The sequence below is a fragment of the Sinocyclocheilus grahami genome, unplaced genomic scaffold (genome assembly GCF_001515645.1).
Source record: "Sinocyclocheilus grahami isolate Dianchi unplaced genomic scaffold, SAMN03320097.WGS_v1.1 scaffold344.1, whole genome shotgun sequence".
NCBI classification, from domain to species: domain Eukaryota; kingdom Metazoa; phylum Chordata; class Actinopteri; order Cypriniformes; family Cyprinidae; genus Sinocyclocheilus; species Sinocyclocheilus grahami.
In genome coordinates this window covers 319,186-334,123 of record NW_015505523.1, presented here as the reverse complement: position 1 = coordinate 334,123, position 14,938 = coordinate 319,186, and the positions used below count along the sequence as shown (strand labels likewise).

General features: G+C 41.3%; 1 protein-coding gene across 1 annotated transcript in view; it reads right to left on the bottom strand.

Moving 5' to 3' along the window:
- Positions 1–4,969: 4,969 nt before the first annotated feature.
- LOC107548164 (calpain-5-like) overlaps positions 4,970–14,938 on the bottom strand; it is a 41,998-nt gene continuing 32,029 nt past the window's right edge. The window contains exons 10-13 of the mRNA XM_016228731.1: positions 14,679–14,875; positions 7,650–7,771; positions 5,583–5,719; positions 4,970–5,409 (exon numbers count right to left, since the gene is read on the bottom strand). Coding sequence (XP_016084217.1) covers positions 5,227–5,409; positions 5,583–5,719; positions 7,650–7,771; positions 14,679–14,875 — 639 coding nt within the window. The 3' untranslated portion in view covers positions 4,970–5,226. The remainder of the gene's footprint in view (positions 5,410–5,582; positions 5,720–7,649; positions 7,772–14,678; positions 14,876–14,938) is intronic.

Below are 14,938 nucleotides of genomic sequence, written 5' to 3'. Positions count from 1 at the left end.
AACGTCATTCACATGAAAAAAATGCCAGTGATTCATTGGACCTGAACTTGCCTCGTGATTACAAGCAGTTAAAAGTCTCTACAGACATAATACATGTTAAAATTGTGAATAAATTATGCAGTGAAACTGGGCAATCTCTGCTAATATGTTTGTTTCCTTCATACATACTTTGCATTAGCTGCGCAAACAGTGTATAAGTTACTGTATAAATTCATACTGCGTATAAATCCTGTTTGTAATCAAACACAAACCCACATGCAATGTAAAACTACACTTACACATGGAAACAGCATCAAGATCAACTTGACACGACATGGCAAATGTTCCTCTATTTGATCTGAAGCATGCACTACAATCTAAGTGAACCAGGACCTTCTCATTTAAACGCTGTTGTTCTGTCATATGGCCAGGGCCGAAGAAAATTAAACTTGTGTCAGTAATAATTAAAGAAAACGTGAACAATCAAAATGCATTAGAAAAAAAAACGTACACCAGAACATGTTTGACATTAAAAGGCATTTGAACTTCAACAGTTCTTATTATATGCCATTGGCCACTTATGATATTTGGCAAAATAGACAGGGAAAAAAAATCACAGGAAATGCATATGACTCCAACTGTACTGGCACATTGGCATCTTTCACAGCATTCTCATCCAAAAACAACAACAACAACAAAAACCTAAACATTGAAGCTTTGGATGAAACAAAGAGAAACGAAGAATGAAAGATTTGTTGTCTTTAACAGCTAAAGAGACTTAAGGCTATTTATTCATTAGTTTAGTCAGATTTAAAGGTATAAGGCTGTAATTTCTGCACACATTACCTAAAAGAGCTGCACAAATTCCAGAACAAGCCCCTTGTCTGCAATTGGCCAGATAAACAGATAGCCCCACCCCACACTCACCCCATTGGTTAAGCTCAAATAAAAAGAGCAATGTTTTGATAGCGCCACAGAGCCATAGTGCTAGACTTAAGGGAAATAAATATATGGGGAAAAAATACACATTTGAGCAAAATTGCTACCTTATACTTCATTTGAATTCTCTGCTGTTTGAATTTATACTATCAATATAACACCTCTCTTCTCAGTACAAATTACTTTCTGTGATCTAAATCAGTCAGTCATAAAGGTCAAAATGGAGATAAGTAAAATCTATTCAAAGACAAGACATTTTCCTTGCTAAATCCCCTGTTTACCTGTCATAATCTGACCTGTGGAGGTACAAATGATGTAAAAGAATGACTGGGCCATTGTTGTGGATTTCCAATCTGGTTTTATAAAAACTGAAATGTAATGGAGCTAAAGAAAAAGCTTTATTCATCCTTGAATAAAATCAGTCTGTCTCCGATGTACCATATTTTGCCAAAGGCTAATCCACGGGGCTTGAGCGCAGACTTGTCATCCAACATTGATACTCTGATTGGCACAACATTTGTACAAACCTGTTATATAACACTGCGTGGCCTCTTTATGTTCCTCTTCTTCCTACTTCCCTATCTTTTCTTGCTCAACTAGGTTTGAGTGTCAGTACTCATTTGGATCAGTGGCTCAACTTTATAAACATTACAAACTTTATAAACATTAGTTATTATAACCTAATGTTTGAGATTCTTATGCTACATTTTGACACAAAATATTAAAAACGCCAAACAGGCTCATGGCAACTGTTGTACCATTTGGCCTTCACATTTGTTTCAGACAGATTATTAAAGAAACTTTACACAAGGCAACAAAAATAATACTTCAGAGGCAATTTAAAATAAATTAATATGAACTGAAATTAGCAAACATGAGTTATGAAGGAATAAATCCTCAAATTTTCAGCTCAACAAAGTGCAGAAATCACAGCAGTGTAGCAGTCATTCAAATAAAAAGACACATGAGAGGATGCTAAAACATATCCAACCATGATAAATGATGGATGTGGACTTATTTCTGTTTTCCAAAACTCACTTATAGTGACTGAAAGCATAAACAAAGACATTGTAGTGCACAAAGAGTTCTGTAGCAGTCTCTGGTGGAACAGCACAACTAGCCATTGGAAAGGACACAAAGCTGGTGAAGATAGTCACCATGTGTCTGTAGTTAAAGTGTAGTTCTTCATCGTCAAGAGAAGTTGAGAGAGAAAAAACGAGGGATCTTCTCTTAAGTACAGAATATCTGTTGATGCAATCGTGCAGCAGTTGTTGCGTATCTCAAACAATGGCACATGCTGTTTGGCAGGAGTCTGACTAGAAAGTCATTAAGACACAGAGAAATCCTTGTTTTACAGTCTCGCGATCCTCAGAGCAAGAGTGAGGTAAACCCAGAGATATTTGTGGGTCCAAAGGCCTGCTCTTCATCCTTTGAGCACCGCTAGCACTGATAGAGTTTCCCCTTTTATTTAAACATGCATAACCTTTAATGATCCTTAGGTTACTTTGAGTCTGGATCACACACACTCGTAGGGTGACCAGACAACTACAATAACAATATAGGGATACATGCTCGTGAATACAGTATAAGCACATTTTGGCTTGATTTGATACTTGTTTTAACTCAAAAGGGTTTAAAAACAGATGTAAATTTAATAAACTCGGTTATATAAAAAGGCTTAGATATATTTGATCTTTTGGTCACACTACAATGAGTAAAACTTAAACGTTAACTCTCATGGTGTAAATAAAAGCAAACATTTTTAGCTTAAGATTTCTCCATTTAATGTTTTACGATGACTTGTAAAAATGGCAGCCAATAACTAGAACACAAATAAACAAAAATATATTCAAATAATTAAAAAAAATGAAAAAGCAAATAACAAAATTACTTAAACTGAAATTAAAATGAAATCAAGGCTAAATGCTACTTGAAAATATTACTAAAACCAATATAGTGCTGCTTGTTTCTAATGATAGAAACAGATGTTTAACTAAAGCTAATACTAATTATTAGGAAAAATGTAATCTTAAATATAACTCTGTCGAGATGTAGGACTCATCGAATCAGGACTATCTGGTCACCCAAACACACACACACACACACACACACACAAAAAGGTAAAATGCTTATCAAACTTCCTGGCATTTTTATAATGCCCATCCATGTATTCAGGCAAAGAATGGCATGGCAGATAGTCCGGGTGGGCTTTTGGTATTGTGGGTCCACTGGAGTCTTCACGCTCTAGCAGGCTCTATTCCAGACTCCTGTTGCTAAGCGACATGACCCAGAGAATCCAAAGAGGTGCCTGCTGCGGCCCACCGGTCACTGAAATCTTTCAGCTAAATGAGAGCTGATCAGGTCTTGCTAACCTCAAGGTCTCTGTAATCAGGTGGACCTCCATGTCACTGTGCATCTGTGTGAACGGGCACACGTGTTGACACTGACTGAATATGTGATGACTGAATGTGTGGAGGAGAGAAGGGATAGAAAGAGAGACAAGGGAAAAATCTAATTTGAATCATTTCCCAGGACTGGGCTGCATTCAGTGTTCTGGCATACGAGACGTGGCCGATCATGTGACTAGGACTCCTAAAGGACCTACTTCTACCTTAGACCACTTCAGCTGCTCATGCAAACACAATGCATAGCCCTTTATTACAATATCAGATCACGATTGGGTGGAATTAAAATAATAGTTTATCCAGAAATTAAAAATTAGTCATTATTTACTTATCGTCATGTTGCACACTTGCCGTGGAATATGAAAGAATACTTTTGGAATCTTAATGCAGCTATTTTTTCATACAACAGTCTGTCAATCTCCAAACCTCATAAAAGTGGTCCATATAACTTATTTGAAATCTTCTGAATTGAAACAATAGCCATATCGAGCGAAACTGAAATCATTTCATTATTCACCTATAATCTTCCACTCCAGTGAACCGTTAAATCGAGAACCATGGGAAAGTGAATGAATGAATCATGGATCAGTAGTCATTCAGTTAGAACCCAAGAACTGATTTGTGAATCAGCTCAAACGGTTCAATTAAAAGAACAGGTTCAAAAGATGACCGATTCGTTCATGTATCAAAATGAACAAGTTCAACTCGCTGATTCAATCCAGTCACAGGAGTTCTCAAGATAAAAGCTCACTGGAGCGGAAGATTATCACTGAATAATGACTTACATTTCTATAGACATTAGTCAGACTAGACACCATATTGAATTTAACATGGATGAAAACAAGGCTGTGAGGTATATACAGTAGTCTTTACAATGGCATGTATACATTTTCATAATAATTTTCACAACTCACAACTTTAAAACAGTTTTATGGAGTTTTTGTCTACTGAAAGCTTTTCAGAAAGAAGTTTGGTCAGCTGAACAATCGGTATGATGTTAAACAACAGTACAATCCATTGAACGCACTGTACCTCTATCCCTCACAACCTTGCTTTCATTTCTGTCAAAGATTAAATGTAGTGCTACTCTGACTAAGGTCTATGCCTCACATGGCTTCAAAAGATTTGAAAAATACCAAATGGACTAATTAATTATGCTTTTAAAGGGATAGTTCACCGATAACTGAAAATTCTGTCATCATTTAGTCACCCTCAAGTTGTTCCAAACCTGTACAAACTACTTTCTTCTGTTGAACACAAAAGAAGATATTTTGAAGAATGTTGTTAACCAAACAGTCGACGGTAGCTACTGACTTCCATACCATGGAAAATATACAGTACTATGGAAGTCAATGGCTACCGTCAACTGTTTGGTTGTGAACATTCTTCAAAATATCTTCTTTTGTGTTTAACAGAAGAAAAGTACCTCATACGGGTTTGGAACAACTTGAGGATTAGGCTGATGATACACGGGGCAACTTTTTTAGCAATGTTGCCGTCAATGGGCAACCAGGTGAGACACAGGGCCCACGACCAATCTAAGATATCCAGATAAAAATTTGTTACCCATTCTCAAGTAATATTGCTCAAAAGAAGTTGCCTCATGTATCATTAGCCTTAATAAATGATGACAGAATGTTCATTTTTGGGTGAACTATACCTTTAAGGGCTTTATGGATGTGGCCATTAAGATTCATTAAACTTCTGCCTCTTTGCTCCACTGAAAAAATAACAGCAAAAGGTTTGAAGTGACATGATATAGTGACAGAATTATACTTTTTTTTTTTTTAGGGTCAACTAACCGTTCATTGAAAAAAAAAATCAGTAGAAAATTATGAGGGCTAAAGGCATTGTGGGTGAACGAGGAACACAAGCAGAGAGAGTGAAGTGGTAGGATGCATGATCAGATGTTGGTTAAAGTGGTGCAGGTGATCAGGCGCACAGTCAGTGTGCCTGGAAGGTTGTTGTCTTGACGACCACCCTTGTCTTTAAGGTAGACCGTGTGCTGCTCTTGGCGGTCGTTAGGGTCACTAAAGAGGGTCACCTGACCCAGGAAGGTGTCAACAATCACATTCTTATTGTAGATCTGAGTTCGTCATGGAGCAGTCAGAAGGGTTAAGCAGGAGAAATAGAGAAGAAAAACAGAAATAAGGTGAGAGGAACAGATCAGTGTACATACCAGTACAGGGAAGGAGATCTGTAGCAGTTTGTGGAAAGGACTGAAGGAGGAAGAGATGTAATTACATACTTCCAACTCACCTCGATGTGAATGCCTTCCTTTGGCTTTCTGCGGTAGAATATTCCTTTAACGTCAAAACTGGGGCAGCGTGTGTCTTTGTGCACGGGGGAGCGAACCTTCTCCCCCTCACAGGTGATGATCACATATGGGTCAGAGGCTAAAGAAAAAAGACATGAGACAGCAACACACTTTATATGATAGCGTTCAAAGCATGGATATGCTATCTCTACCAATTACACACTGCAAAAATATTTTCATAATCAGTAATTTTGTTATCTAGTAAAAAAAAATTAAACAACTTTTAACAAGATATTTCTATTTGACGTAAGAGTGTTATTCTTTATTCTTATGCTCACCAAGGCTGCATTTATTTGATCAAAAACACTGTAAAACAGTAATATTGTTCAATATTATTTCAATTTTTCTATTTGAATATATTTTAAAATGTAATTTATTTCTGTTATGGCAAAGCTGAATTTTCAGCAGGCAGGCATTACTCCAGTCTTCAGTGTCACGTGATCCTTCAGAAAGCATTCTAATAGGCTGATTTGGTGCTCGAGAAACTTTTTTTATCGAGAAACTTTTTTTTTTTTTTTAATTATCAATGTTGAAAGCAGTTGTGATGCTTAATATTTTTGTGGAAACTGAGATACATTTTTCAGATTTTTTTGATGAATTGAAAGTAAAAAAAAACAGCAGTTAAATGAAATCTTTTGTAACATTATAAATATAATTACCACCACTTTTAAACAATAATGAACCCTTGCTGAATAAAAAAGTCTTACTGACCCCAAACTTTTGAACAGTAGTGTATATATATTTATATTTGATATATATTCACTGAAAACAATTCTAGAATAAATGTCTTGTTCAACAGATGATTAATGACAAAAATCCTTTTTGTAGTGCACCATAAAGAAACAAATACAATGCAAATGCACTGAAAACAGTCAAAGTGGAAATAAAAAATAGCTTGCACTGAACCTGAGTTCAGTTTCACCCAGTTCTCCCATCATTACTGTGTTTACATCACCACTGTGAATACCACCTGTTTACCACTGAGGCTAAGCAACAACTCGGGTGGAGAAAACACCAGTTTTCTTTGAACAACCAAACAAACTAAACTCTGATTTCAAACCAACACCTTTCATTCATCATCATCAAAAAAACTAAACAAAAAAACATCTAAACTCCATAAAACTCCCTGCATTCATTTATTCTTTCACTTAACATGTCATTAGAGACTCACTGTCATATCTTTGGAATTGTTGTGGATTTTATCTTGGTAGACTATCTTTGCACGTTTTGTTATTTGTGATTTGTACAATATCATAATTCACTTTGGTAAGAAAGTGTCACTAAGTACATAAATGCAAATCTAAAACCAGAGTACTGAGGTGTAACAAAGGACACAAACTGACACTAGAGAATTAAAGACACTGGAGCATTAAGTAATGCTAGTCACACCAAAAACATGCATTTAAAAAAAAATATTATTCAGTGCTACAAATAAACAAGATACGGTGTGGCAGATTTGGACACATTTCAGAATTCAGATTAATCTTATCACATGCTCACATTTCTATAAGGGGAGGGAGATACATTTAGATGCTAAGCAGCAGCTAAAAGTCAGTACCTCCAGTGCAGAAGTCAAGAGCGTGTCTTGTGGGAGATCAAGCACTGTAGCTCTGTGTGCGGTCAAAAGAGATTTCTGTATGTAAAAACTCTAGACTTATTAAACAGCATAAGTGTCTGAATCTATAATGGCTTAAAGGAATAATTCACCCAAAAGTAATTTACTGCACCGAATAATGACACAAAAACCTGCATTTTTGGGTGAACTATCTTTAAAAAATGTACATGACTGCAGATTATAGAGCACTGATTTCAGGGTCTACGGGGAGAAATCAACTGCACATTGTTATTAGTATAATCACATCCAGAAGAAAGAATATTTTTCAAAAGGATAAATCATAAATGAAACTTTTATCAAGGTAAATAAAAAGTGCTGATCTTCAGCTATTGGATTTTGTCCCTCTAAACACACATTGCAATATATCTGTTATATATAGAAATACTAGACATACCTCCATTGGCATCTTGGCCCTGCAGGCCTTCGGCACTTAACACATGCACCTGGGTGACCAGCTGAGGGTAACCGCACATCCCAGTCCAGCATGTCTGTGGAGGCTCGTCCAGAGTTAATTCTCTAAGGAAACACACGCAGGAACAATATCAGCAAGGTACCAGTGTTGTTAATGTTAACAAAATTTAAATCTAAAACGACTAAAAATCAATTTGGTTGATTTTGAACCAAAATAAAGCTAAAATATACAAATAAAATAGTAACATTACATGAAAAACTTAAAAACGTAAACTTATGTTGACTTGACAACAAGCACACTGCAAATAATATGTTCTTATTCAGAAATCTTTTTTATCTAGTATAAAAAAAAATTTGGAGAGGGATTCGTTTCGCCGGGGCAATCCCCACAAGCTTCCCGTTTTTCCCTTGCTTCGTGCTTACTGGTCGAGTATTCGGATGAGTTTGAGAGTGTCCCTGGGTGGGCTCAATCTCTCATTCGGGGCTCGCGAGCAGGACAAACTGTCGATCGCAACATTGGAGGGCGTGCTTGAGCCATCGGAAGCAGATGACTCGGCTAAGCAAGCACCTACGGGCGCAGAGCCTCAGTCCGAGGCTGACGCTGAGATGGCAGCCGTGCTTGCCCGGGCATCCAAGAGCATCGGGCTGGAGTGGAAGAGTTTCTTCCCAGAAGTGCACGAGGAGCTGACGAAATCGTGGAAGGCCCCTTTTTCGGCCAGAACACGGTACACCGGCTCCTCTGCCCTCACCACCCTCGATGGGGGTCCAGTGAGGGGGTATACGGAGGTTTTCCAGGTGGAGAGAGCGATTGAGTTGGTCCAAGATGCGGAAAGCAGAGAAAGTACGTTTTCTTGATGCCCCCATTTCACAGGTTGGTCTTTTTGGCGACACTGTGGAAGAATTTACCCAGCAGTTCTCCATGGTGAAGAAGCAGACGGAGGCCATCAAACACTTCCTGCCTCTGCGTGGGTCAGGTCCTGCTCTTGCACCCTCGAGTCAGCAGCCCCCATCTGCACGTCGCCGGGTATGGCCCCCTGCGAGTACTGCTGAGGTCTCGCAACAGCCTGGGCTTTCAGTCAAGCCTGACCAACGGCCCACCACTCGCAGGAAGGTGGCACCACCAGCTCGTCATCAGGGCACCAGGAACCCTTGCAAGGCTTCAAAGCGTTCCTGAGACAGGCGACCCAGGAAGGTGGCACCGCCAGCTCGTCATCAGGGCACCAGGAACCCTTGCAAGGCTTCAAAGCGTTCCTGAGACAGGCGACCTAGGGAGGAGGGACCATCTGGCCAGCCTGAATCCAATTCTGATGGGGGGATGGGAGGTGGATTCGGCTCCATCATGGCTGTCTGCCACCTGGCAGATAGCCACCACCTGGTCAATAAAAGAGCAATTTCCTTCTTCTCTGGGTCACACACACAGCATTTTTGGCCCTCCCATTTGTGACGGCCGGACGCTGAAACCATGCATCAGAACCTGTTTGGAAACAGACCTCCTCACGTTCAGATGGAAAGGGTCTATCACTCAGCCAACACGATGCATGCTGGCGAACTCATGTTCCCTCATCTGTCCGTGGCACATGTGACAGACCCTGCGGACAAGGCGCAGTGTGTTTTACAGGACGTTTAACCTCCTACCACAGCGCCTTCCACTCCGCTCAGCCACAGGAACCCTGCCTGAGGTATGTCAAACATGGTTCCTTTGAGACTGTTGGCAAGGTATCTGGATGCTTGGTTAAGCCTCTCCAATCCCTCCTGATGGCTCCTCAGAACCATTTGGCTCAGCTATGCGATTTAGTTCGCCAGGCGCCCGCCCAAGTTCAGGGGCATTCTGTTTACCTCAGTACGAGGTGAGAATGTGGCTGTTCTTCGGGCGGAGGTTGCAACCCTTCTTGAGAAGGGTGCAATCGAGCCTGTCCCCCTGGTCGAAATGAAGAAGGGATTTTACAGCCCGTACTTCATTGTACCCAAGAAGTGCGGGGGGCTCAGACCAATCCTGGATTTGAGGACTCTGAACCGGGCCCTTCACAAGCTTCCGTTCAGAATGTTAACCCTTTGGGGTCGACTAACGTGGATACGCATTTTGTGGCATCTTCTCCTGTTAACACCGAAAAGAACTTAAATGACACTTTCAGTTTTGATCTTACAGATAAGATCAATACATCAATCGAATCTGTAAATGGTCTATTTTTATTTGTATACACACATAATAACAACAAAACTTTGTGCATTTATAAAATAAAGAAAACAAACAGGGTGCGGAGTCTGCCACCTTGGTCTGCGTGATCTTTATTTAGAAACGCGTCATTAAAATGAACTGTAACTCAGCAAATACTCAACAAAGAGACATGAGAGATATATCTATAGAAAGCTTGACATGACTACTTTTAAACTAAGCAAGTCTTATCGAAAGCAAATATTCTGTGATAAAGTAATCCATATGAAATCAACGCGATGTTCAATCTTTCATGTCTCCCTTCATTATATCTAATGCGACCACGCCCACGTGAAGCGCGCGGCGTGTAAACGCCCACATCACAGCAAACAAAGCAGCAAGACCTCAAGTTTTACTGTTCGCGTCGCGCTGAGAGGAATAAGACAGAATTCACCCCAAGAAGCTGGATTACCTCAGGAAAAAACAATGCAGCGGATTGATCCAGCAGTGATCATAAACATGAGTAAGTCTTTTTTTATTAACCAACTTGTATTAGTTTTCACACAACTTGAACACATTTTACTAGTTAGACTTTTTCCAAACTATAATTCCTGACTAAATGTATAATCAAGTGAAACATTATGAAGTTTCATTCACAGCATCTAAATGTCACGATGCCAGGATGTTTTTTATGTTCTATAACAGACAGAAATACGATATAAAAGTAATATGAGTTATAATGTTACTAGCCTAATGTCAGTAAGAATGATTAGTCAAAACTTTACTGTGATAGGACATTCTCTGTTCACGAATATAGCCATATATGTTTATAACTATAGTTCTTGGATTGTATAGGCCTACATACAAAGCATGCTTGTGTTTATGAATGTAACTAAGCTTCTGTTCATGAAGATCTGCTCTGGAGTAAATATTTTGAATGTGTTATACCCATGTCTTATGGAGTAATGACGCTGAAATGTTTGAAACTGTTTTCATTTTGGTTTAGGACTGTGGCTGCATCACCGGCATCTTGCACAAGAAAGGCACATGCATTATGTTCAGTTTTGAGTTCGCTGGAAAATCACACTGAGTAAGTGCACAGTATAGTAATTGTAATTTTATTATTCCTAGAATATGTGGTGTTAAAATGTAAGAATTGGCATTGTTTTCTCATGAAGTATGCATACTATACTAAGGTACTGTGGGGAATACACCACTCTTGCATTCTCCTGCATCTCTCAAAGGAAGGGGGCACTCGTTCAGTTTTCAACTCCGTTCAGAATTTTAGAGTAACTGTGCATTCACTATTTTACAGATGTTACTTTCATTTGATTTAGTTACTTCATGGTAAAATATGTTTGCTATGTGGTAATTGTGTTCTTTGTTTCGATAAATTAGTACTAGTATCAGTGAACATCACAATAATGTTAATAATGTAGTTTGTGTAAACAGCATGCTTACTTTTTTATTTCAGATGTGAGAATAACAGTGCTAAAGAACCTGTTGCAAAGAGAGCCAAAGCAAAGCAGCCCACTTGGTCATGGAAATGGAGATTCCTGCCTGCACAAGAACCTGAACCACAGCTAAGACCATGTGATGCACACGCTCCCATGAACTACAAACAAAAAATATATAAATTTATTTTTTCCTCACATTCTTTCTTGTAGCAATTCCCTCTCAGTCACACACCTTACTGAAAGGCTCATTATGCAGCTCATTATGCAGGCCTTTGTCTTCTCAGGTGTGAATCACATCGTTATTCATGATCATTCACGCCTCCTCGCATATACCTTTTTTACACAAAAAGTGTCTTAGAAAATTTAAATCAATATATTGTTTTCTGTGAATGAGTAAGATGATTTTCACATAATTTTGAAGCAAAAACTCTAGACTTCAAGATCAGTTCTCAAAAGTCTTGTGATCAAATGTTCTGTATGTGTTTTATGGCCTTATTTCAGTGACTTTAAAATGTTAGTTTTTCACTAAGCACGCATAAACGTTGTTTTCTCAAAAACACAATCACGTACATACATGCTGCTCACATATTATTGTAGCTCAGTTTGTGCTGATTACGGTGTTATTAAACTTTAGACATTCAAATGTTTGTAAGCAACTGAAAAAAGCACAAATGTCAGGGCATGTCAAAACTTTTCCAGGCCCCAAAACACCCTCGGGGTTAACACTCAAGCACATATTAACATGTGTCAGAGATCAGGATTGGTTTGTGGCAATAGACCTGAAAGATGCATACTTTCATGTCTCAATCCTACCAAGGCACAGGCCATTTCTTCAGTTTTCCTTCAAAGGACTGGCATATCAGTACAAAGTTCTTCCCTTCGGGCTGTCCCTGTCTCCTCGGGTCTTTACGAAGATCGCAGAGGCTGCCCTTGCTCCTCTCAGGGAAGTGGGCATTCGCATTTTAAAATACCTCGACGACTGGCTGATCCTAGCTCACTCACGGGAATTGGTTTGCGCACACAGGGATATGGTCCTCGACCACCTAGCCCGATTGGGACTTCGGGTCAACTGGGAAAAGAGCAAACTCTCCCCTGTGCAGAGTATCTCTTTTCTCTGTATAGAATTGGGCTCAGTTACGATGACTGCACACCTCTCTCAGGATCATGCTCAGTCGGTGCTGAAATGCTTGAAGGCTCTCAAGCAGAGAACAGCGGTCCCTCTCAAAAACTTTCAGAGGCTCCTGGGGCATATGGAGTCCTCAGCCGCGGTCACGCCGCTGGGACTGATGCATATGAGACTGCTTCAGCACTGGTTTCGTACCCGAGTCCCGAGATGGGCATGGTGTCACGGCTCACACTGTGTGAACATCACACCGTTGTGTCGCCGTACCTTCAGTCCTTGGGAGGACATCTCTTTTCTATGGGCAGGAGTGCCCTTAGAACAGGTGTCCAGACGCATTGTTGTTACAACAGATGCTTCCAAGACAGGCTGGGGTGCCGTGTGCAACGGGCATGCAGCATCAGGGGTCTGGACAGGCCCTCGGGTGCATTGGCATATCAATTGCCTAGAGTTGTTGACAGTGCTTTTGGCCTTGAGGAGGTTTCGACCCTTGATCCAAGGCAAGCACGTGTTGGTCTGGATGGACAACACAGCGACGGTTTCATACATCAACCACCAGGGTGGTGTTCGCTCCCATCGCATGTCACAACTCATTCCATCACTTACTTTGGAGCCAGCACAGACTCAGGTCTCTGCATGTCACTCATATCCCGGGCGACCTCAATTGTGTAGCGGATCTCCTCTCGCGACAGGTCTCGCTCAGGGGCAAGTGGAGGCTTCACCCCCAAATGGTTCAGCTGATTTGGAATCAGTTCGGCCAGGCACAGGTGGACCTGTTTGCTTCGTAGGAATCGATCCATTGCCAGTTGTGGTACTCCCTGACCAAGGCTCCCCTCGGCACAGATGCACTGGCTCACAGCTGGCCCAGGGGCCTACTCAAGTATGCATTTCCCCTAGTGAGCCTCATTGCACAGACACTGTGCAAAGTCAGGGAAGATGGAGAACAGCTCCTGCTTGTGGCCCCTTATTGGCCCAACAGGACCTGGTTCTCGGGGGTCATGCTCATGGCATCAGTTCCTCCCTGGTGAATCAGTTCCTCCCTGGACCTCCTTTCTCAGGGGAAGGGCATAATTTGGCATCCGCGCCCGGATCTCTGGAACCTTCATGTTTGGTCCCTGGACGCGACCAGGAGGAACTCAGAGACCTTTCATCAGCAGTGGTGAATACCATTACTCAGGCCAGAGCCCCCTCGACGAGGCGGCTGTACGACCTGAAGTGGCGCGTTTTCGTGAATTGGTGTTCTTCCCAGGGGAAGGACCTTTGGAGAAGTGACATCGGATCTGTGCTCTCCTTCGTCCAAGGAGGCCTGGACAGGCACCTGTCTGCTTCTACACTTAAGGTGTACGTGGTCGCGATTGCGGCTAACCACGACACCGTGGGAGGCAGATCGGTGGGGAAGCACGATCTGGTTATTAGGTTCCTCAGAGGCGCCCGAGGCCACGTCTGATTCCCTCTTGGGATCTCACTGTGGTCTTGCAGGCTTTACAGAGAGATCCGTTTGAGCTTCTTCAGTCAGTTGAGTTCAGTGCCCTCTCTATGAAGACAGCCCTCCTGACTGCACTCACTTCTGTCAAGAGGGTGGGGGATCTTCAAGCCCTCTCCGTTAATGAATCATGCCTGAAGTTCGGGCCGGCAGACTCTCACATTGTTCTGAGACCTCGGCCTGGATATGTGCCTAAGGTTCTCACCACTCCTTTCAGGGACCAGGTGGTAACATTGCAAGCTATCCCCTTCCAAGAAGGGGACCTTAACCTGTCTCTGTTGTGCCCAATGCGAGCCCTACACACATACCTAGATTGCACTCAGAGTTTCAGACTTTCAGAATGGGAATGCTGTCTCCAGACAAAGGATCTCCTAATGGATTGTGGATGTAATCCTAACGGCCTATCAGGCCAGAGGCCTACCTTGCCCACTGGGAGTGAGGATGATGGAGGGAACAGAGACGTTGTGTCCTTCATGCCACAACTCCGAATTGCCTCTGAGTGGGTTGAGACGCAATTTCCTTGACCTTTTCTCAAAGATGTCAGAGGTGTTTGGGCTCCCAAGAGCGACCCCTAGTGTCGTACACTCGACACAACATCTCCATTCCCTCCATCAGGGAACGTGGGTTACCATATGTAACCAAGACATTATGTTTAGGTATGGGGTAGGGTTACGGGATCTAGAATTTAGTCATGCAGAATAAAGCATTAATATGTGCATGAATAATCAGCCAATATGCTAGTAATATGCATGCTAATAAGCAACAAGTGTGGTCTATACTTTTTTTGGACGCTACTTTACTTGCAGTCTGAAGGCACATCAGTGAAGACTCTGAGCAGGAACTCTCCATGTTGACCTGGGTCAAAGGTTGTGGGGATGATGACGTAACGTCCCTCCTTTAGCTCTTTCCTCAGAAAGATGCAGCGAGAGTTGATGTAGATTGACCCTGCGACCTTCTGCTGAGCTGAGTGCATTCTGTATTTCCTATTCAACTCCACCTGGTGGTAGAAAAGTTGACAGGATACCATACAGTACTTATATTTTTAGTTCTTATATCATTG